This window comes from Chaetura pelagica, unplaced genomic scaffold, assembly GCF_000747805.2.
Source record: "Chaetura pelagica isolate M959 unplaced genomic scaffold, ChaPel_1.0 scaffold33, whole genome shotgun sequence".
In the NCBI taxonomy this organism is placed as follows: domain Eukaryota; kingdom Metazoa; phylum Chordata; class Aves; order Apodiformes; family Apodidae; genus Chaetura; species Chaetura pelagica.
The window spans coordinates 340,728-348,123 of record NW_009952874.1 but is presented as its reverse complement, the minus strand read 5'-3'; the positions used below and the strand labels follow the sequence as shown (position 1 = coordinate 348,123).

The 7,396-nt window shown below is 39.4% G+C and overlaps 1 protein-coding gene across 1 annotated transcript in view; it reads left to right on the top strand.

Moving 5' to 3' along the window:
• Window positions 1-7,396, top strand: part of CALCRL (calcitonin receptor-like) — a 22,776-nt gene that overhangs the window by 12,643 nt on the left and 2,737 nt on the right. Inside the window, exons 7-9 of the mRNA XM_009995228.1 lie at window positions 572-725; window positions 1,954-2,014; window positions 2,135-2,201. Coding sequence (XP_009993530.1) covers window positions 572-725; window positions 1,954-2,014; window positions 2,135-2,201 — 282 coding nt within the window. The remainder of the gene's footprint in view (window positions 1-571; window positions 726-1,953; window positions 2,015-2,134; window positions 2,202-7,396) is intronic.

Here is a 7,396-nt window from a genome sequence, read left to right as displayed (position 1 = left end):
TCCCTACAAATAAAATAAATAAAAATATATGCCAACAGGAGAGCTTCCTCCCAGAACCTGCTGTGCAAGTTCTCATCTGGCCCCTAAGTGCAGTTATGACTAGGTTAAAACTGGTAGTATTGTAAGCATTTAAAAACCATAAATAATATTCCTGAGTAATTGCCTGCTCTGGTTGATAAAACTGAGAGGGGGTTACCCTTGTCGAAGTACATTTTCTTGTACAGTTACCATCAGATAATTTAAATAGCCCCTATTGTTTGGAATGGTCAGGTGTGGCAGTGTTTGCCATAAGGGAAAATATAATTACAGCTCTCTGCCATCATGCCTGAGGACCTCGAGGTCCTCATGTTTAAATAATTAAAATACAGACTCCGTTACCGATGTTTTTGTCACCATTAAGTATGGAATTGGAATTACATAAAAATGCTATTTTAAAAAAATAACTAATTGTAGTGAAAAACAGAATAAATATTAACATTTGTCTTGAGCAGGATTTTTTTCCATTTTGCAAATAAACTCTTGAGATTTTTTGCAGCTTAAAAATTAATATTGCACTCTGCTTTTTTCTCAGGTTAGTTGCAAAGTGTCACAGTTCATCTACCTGTACCTGATGGGTTGCAACTACTTCTGGATGCTGTGTGAAGGCATTTACCTGCATACTCTCATTGTGGTGGCAGTTTTTGCTGAGAAACAACACTTGATGTGGTATTATCTTCTTGGCTGGGGTATGCAGTTTCACCTTCTGTGTTTTCAGGCCAATGCATTTTCTTACTCCTTTTGCTGATAATGTGAACATAAATTCCTGTGCTTCTCTGAGCTGGTAGCTTTGAACAAGGGTGACACACCCTCTTTTTTGTCTGTAGTGTTTTAACAGGCTTAGAAATGTTAACGTAGGAAGTGGTATGTACCTCTGTCTTTGCTGAAGGAGAGATTATGCATTTCTGGAGTCAGGAAGGACTCCTCCTTTGTATAGAGAAAATAGTCTCCTATTACAAAAAAGACATTAAGAAGTAATTATTCATTGTTCTTCATCTCCAAGATGTTTATTCAGGAATGAATGTTTGTTTTCAGAGAAGTCTCGCCATGTCTAGGGTGTAAGGTCAGAACTGAGTTAGAGATGGCCAAGATTTATTTTTCCAGCAGTTCCATTTGACCTGTATTGTTCGCTAAGCAAATAGAGAATAACTGTAGCTGAATATCTCAAGTCATATCGGTATCAAAACTAACAAGCCAAGCCTGGTCATTTCAGATAATGCACAGCAGCTTATTCACCAAGTGCAAGAGAGGGCTTTCCCCTCAGCCTGAGTGTGTTGGCACAGCAGTGATGTGACCTGCTTGCTGGGTCACTTACCTGTCCCACCACAGACACAGCTGAGCTGAGTCTGAAGGGTCATAGGTTCTCAGCAGTTTATGAGAATTAGGTACCATCACAGTATCAAGGACCTCACATAACTAGTTTGTTTCTACTCTTTAAATTTTAAATTTGGCCTGATTTCCAGAATCTGTTTTTACATTTATTTTGCAGATGGCCTTGTTTTCTGAATACCCAACAAATGCCAGTGAGAACATAATCAACATTGCTAATTGTACTGTTAACAGCTATGGGCATATATACAGTTATCTTTTTAATAATACGTACTTGTTTAGCATTATTGCAAATTGCAGTCTGAAGAAATCTGTATTAATGAGGATTGATTCTTGCATTCTATCAAGTTACAATTTGGTTTGCCTTTTCTTCTGGTGTGTTGATATGAATGTCCTGGCAAGACAGTGGGAAGAAGGTTTCATACACCACTCAGAAAGAAATCTGAGAAAATAGAATTGGTCCCTGTTAGTGTATTTGCTTGGCAGTTTGAATGAGGTTAAAATACAGAGGGTTCCTGCTAGAGGTGCAAGTTTATTTAGTTCTTAGCCAGGTTTATATATAAGAAAAAGGTTGTTTTTTCTTAACAGGTTTTCCACTGATCCCTGCCTGCATACATGCCGTTGCTAGAAGTTTATATTACAATGACAAGTAAGTAGCATCTCCACTTGCTTTGCAAAGCTGTTATATTTTCTTGAAGGGGGGAAAAAAAGGAATACAACAGATAGTAAGATGCCAATTATTTTTCTTGGCCTGTTTTTTTTTCTCTAGTTGTTGGATCAGCTCTGATACTCATCTGCTGTACATCATCCATGGCCCTATTTGTGCTGCTCTACTGGTAGGCATTTTTCAGATAATAATTTGTTTTTCTTATTTGTTTTCTGGTTGTTCTTTATGGACTTAAAAGTAGGTTAGAGCCTAAAGCCAATATTTAGAGGTCACTGTCATTTGCCTTTGACACCAAGATACACAACATGTTGGCCTTATTAAGGAGCTATGGTCCTGGTCCTTTGAAAAACTCAGGTTTTGCATTGTTGATTATCATCCCACTTAAATGCTAGTGAGAAGGAAGGACTAAAGATCGTGTGGGGTACTGCAGGGCCACGTTCAAATCCTGCCTTGCGCTGGGAATGCTTTCTCGCCGCCCAGGCCATTTGCCAGGTTGACCCTTCTGCAAGCACCATTGTTTCACTGTGCTGATGTGGCCAAACAGTGACCAGACAGGACCTCCCTGCAGTTCAGAAAGGGGCTCTTGAATGTCAGGACTGTGTGTGGGAATACGGGATGGATTGAAACTGGAGCAGGCCCCTGGGAAAGAGCCAGTGAAAGTAGTTCTGCAAGTGTCTGTGACTGCCCGGTTCTGATACCAATCTAGCAATGTGCGTTTTGGCCAGCAGGGCATTGCAACTCCTCTGCTTCCTTACTCCTCATGAACTCTTAGAGCACAGTGTTCCCTTAATGCCAGCCAGCTCTGTGAAAAATGTTGTACTTCAGTTACCTTAGGACTGAATTTAAACTGTTAAATTGAGTTGATAGATTATTGCTAAAGAGAAATAGATGCGTAATATAAGAAAATACTACTGTATGCCTACTTACACAACTGTATGCATAATTAATATCTATAAATGCATAGTGCAGACAGTGCTGCACGGTAGAGGCATTCCATGTGTGACCTGAATTAGCTGATGACTATACCTGTTGAAGTCATCTCTCTTGATAATAACAGAAACTTCCAATAAAGGTGTTGTATACATGTCTGCTGACTTTGCTGGTGGCTTTTCAGTTCATGCAAGGAAATTCATTACAAATGAAAACATTCACTTTTCATAAGCAATTTGAGCTTCTGACCTACATGAATTTCCTCTTCTATTAAATTGTTAATGAGTCTTTGCAGGGAGCATTCTGTGCACAGAGAATTCTCTCTGAAAACTGTTCCATAAATAGTGTAGTTCTTGTGACTTACATTTTCATTCATAGTGAAATTAGCTGGTGAGCTTATATTTTGAAGGTTGTGTTGATACCATGACACCCTGAGGTCCTCTACATGGGAAGCCAGAGGCAAACCCCGTGAAATTATTGATACCCATGGCCCCTGGGGTGTGATTTATTGCAGATAATCCCTTGTCCTGTTAGCTAAAGTCTGCCATAATATTCATGTAAAGACACTTAAACTTGTGTACTGATCTGTAAACCTAAAACCAATTTGAAATCCTTTCCATTTTTCTTCTCCCTCATTTACACAGAAGGTGAAATCCTGTTATCACAGAAAGGTACAGGATTTTTTTCCCCACTGCAGTGGTGCTGTATTTCACCCAGAAACTGTGTGCTATTCTGAATTACCTTGTGGGTTGTTACTTTGTCCAGGTGTCTCTTGACATATAACTTCAGTATAGCTTGTTAAAGCTGTAATATAATTTATGTTAATCAGAGCTTACTTAAATGACAACTGAAAAAATGGTGTAAAACTCAAGAGACTGTGCCATCTTCTATTAAGTGCCCTCGTTTTAGGATGCAAAATAATTTCCTCCTTCCTGGCAGCGCTCTGCACAAAGTCACACTGAAAACAGTAGTTCTTGCTGGTTTTAAATGTGCTAATCAGTCCCAAAATGTCAAGGCTTCACTCAAGGCAACACTAAGAATGTCCTTTGATTTTATTGAAGACATGATAATCTCCCCTTGGGTTGATTTGGCCAGAATCTGTGCCCATTCTCCTTGCTATTTAAAATATGCACACCTTTGATATTCCTGTATTTTTCATGAGCTAAATTAAGGCATTTCTCTTTTTTTTTTTTTTTTTTTTTTTCCCCAGTACAATCAGTATATTTATTTCAGAATAGGGAAAAATAAATAGGAATAACAAAGATTAAACACAACTGCACATCTTGCCTGTGATGTCAACATACCTGATAGGGGTTGCTTTCCTTTCTGGTATCAGAAAAATGTAACATGTCAATTCAGAAGAGACAAGCTCGGGATAAAGACAGAAGATGAAATGCATGTGTTTATGCTTTGTGAACAGAAACCTAATTTGCTTAAGCAGCTCGCTTGCCAGATACAATTTTCACACTTCACTAAGCATGACCTGCTTGGGTAGACATTGAAGCAACAATATTAAAACTGCAAATTAGATAACAGGGAGAAGACCCTGTTTCTACTTGCAGGAGCAAGATGTCAGAGAACATGAAGAGGATTGTCAAGTGAGTGCCACTCACGCAGGGAGAGCTGGAATTTAACTCTTGTACATCACTGAAAATCCGACAGTTAGATGAAGTTAACAATAATGCTGCTTTTACAGTGCCTGTTGTTATGTAACTGTGGCCAGATCCCTGCCAAAGAAACTGGATGTGGGAGCAGGCGTAGGTTGCATTCTGAATGGAATTGGCTTCACTTGACCATTTAATTGCAAAAGTTTGCCTACTGCAACCACAATTAGAGAAATAGACTGGGAAGGGAACAGTAGAGGGTGATGAGATTGTTCACGCTAAACAAATATTGATCAAAATGGAGGGGAGGGGGAAAGTCATAAGTTTGAACTTTAGTGAAAGCAGTATAGGTTGCAGTGCAAATTTCAGATATGCCAGTGCACTAGTGATTTAGTTTGAATAGGTGCTACTGAAAGAGTAGATTTTGATATAGTTATGCCATTATTGATACAAGTAATATTACAGGGATGTTTGTTTTGCCCTACGATGAAGTTATGTATTGGTGTCCTAGACTGACAGCCTAATTTTTTTAGCAGAAGCACACAGAGTGAACATGCACTAGAAGGAAGCTCAGTTATGACCTTCAGCTAAGGTGTGTATTGAAAGCCAAGCAGTGGCTGCCAGCTAGCATCTAAGAACGCCTGCAGCTGGGAATGCTCTGTTTATATCATCCTAAAGTGGAATTGAAACAGAATTTAAACCTACATGCTAATATTAATACTATACTACTTGGCACAAGCTGGATGTGGAGACAAGTAGAAATATCAGGGACCTGAGGAGGTTTCAATTCAAGACCTGCAGCACCTATTCATTTATAAGCTTAGCTAAGTTCACTCCCATTCCTAAGGCAGAACCTAAATTCTCCAGTATAGTCACTGGCATTTCTTTTTATCTAGTATTGCCTTCTTTGCCTTTTTTTTCCATTTTTGTTCATTTGCCCAGTTCACTTTTCAGGTTGCTGTGGAGCTGCTGGTATTTTGCTGTGTGTTGATGCTGCAGCTAGCACAGGAGGACTCCTTTGGGGCTTTCCAAACCATCGGAGTCGATTTGTTGATAACATACATACAAGTAGTTCCACTGCCCTGTTTTTGCTTAAATGTAAGAATCTACTCAGTATCTTGCTAAAATCGAGACCTGTTTTCATCACTTTAAGAATTCAGTTCACCCTGATCTGACTGTATTTGTGACAGAAGAGATGCTCATAAAAATCTGTACTGCATCCTTTTACTGACACTCATACTGCTCTTCTCTGCCCTCTGCTTTGTCTCATTCACCTTTCCTGTTGGCTGTAATACTTATCTGTAAACTCTTAGTGTGCTTAGTTTTGTGCCTTTTGCTTCTGGTGGGTAAGTGGAACTATTAGAAAAACTCTGTGCATTTAAGTGTGTTGTAAATGACACAGCTGGGTGGTATTTTACACCTGGCTGCTGCAACTCCCATCTTCAGTTAGCATTCAGGGACAGTCTTACAGAGATTGGCCATACAACCAAAACACAAGGGCTGAAAACTCTGTGTTGGAGACATATTCATGTTGACCTAGTAGATTTAAGTGAGAAGGATTAAATTTAGAAATGGAGGAAAGACTTCTTGTCTGTGTGCTATAGGAAGTTGGATGAGGATCACGGGCTGCATAAAATCTAAATAAATCCCTTGGGAAAGAATCAGAGGACCTTGGTTGCTTAAACAAAGCTTAAAGAAGACTTCCAGGAGAAATTCATGCAGTAGTTTCCTATGCAAAACAATTTCCTGTTAAAATGATTTAAATAGCATGTAAGTAGAATATAAATAACATCACATATCTGTCAAGGGCCATGTTGCTATAACAATACCCAGCTGTTTATTGTGAAAACCTTAACTGACTTGAAATAATTCTGCTGGGATTGTGGAAGACATGGTGATACACATGGTCTGAAATGGCTTCCCTGTTGGCACTTGTCCTGCAGCAAGACAGACGCCACCCCCTAGACCAGGAGTTCCCAGCCTTTTTCGAAGGGAGTTGTCTGTCTGTCTGCTGGCTTCTTCCCACACCTTTGTCTCTAGATAGTTGTTGGCAAGGACAGACAGTTGTCTGGAAGAAGAGATAAGAGGACCAGACCTTAGGTCTCCCTTCCAGATTGGGTCATCTAAGCAGCATTGTCTTTCCTCTGGGCCCCCTTGGGCAAGGTGATGGGACTGGCTGAGCTCACAGAGTCACTGGTTGGTCTCAGGGCCTGCCCTTACTGCATGGTAGATGGAAATAGGGTGTAATCATCCCTAATGTTGCTGTTGCTCTGGTTATTCCCATCCTTAAGCTGTTGGGTGTGTGTCTGTATATGTGAAAGTATGCATGTATGTAACATGTATACATATGTGTGTATGTACACACACGTCTTTTAGTTCTGTGGTTGCTTACAAGGAGTGTTGACATGTTGAAAGCAACAGTCTGCATAGCTGTGATTTCACTCTGGTTTGTTTTTTTTCCTTAAACTTGAATCACTAGGTGTACACCAATGTTAACCAGAAGAAGCTTTATAGCTATGGACAGCTAATCAAGTTCAGCAGTGCATGAGAATGATGTAGAGCATCATCTAAGTGCTTGCCCCATTTGCAGTTCTGGTGAATGATTAAAAAATCAACTATTGGTCACTATGAGAATGTTAACTCTGCTGTTTATCTACAGGGGTGTACACTGCCATTTTGCTTGCGATTGTATTTCTGTTGTGGTGGGTTTTTTTTAATCTGATTTTTTTGCTTCTCTGTAATTATGTTGAATTCATATTTGAAGATTTAAAAGTAGCTTTTTGAAGAACAGTATTTAAATACAAAGAGGGAAGAGTATCATTCCCTTTCT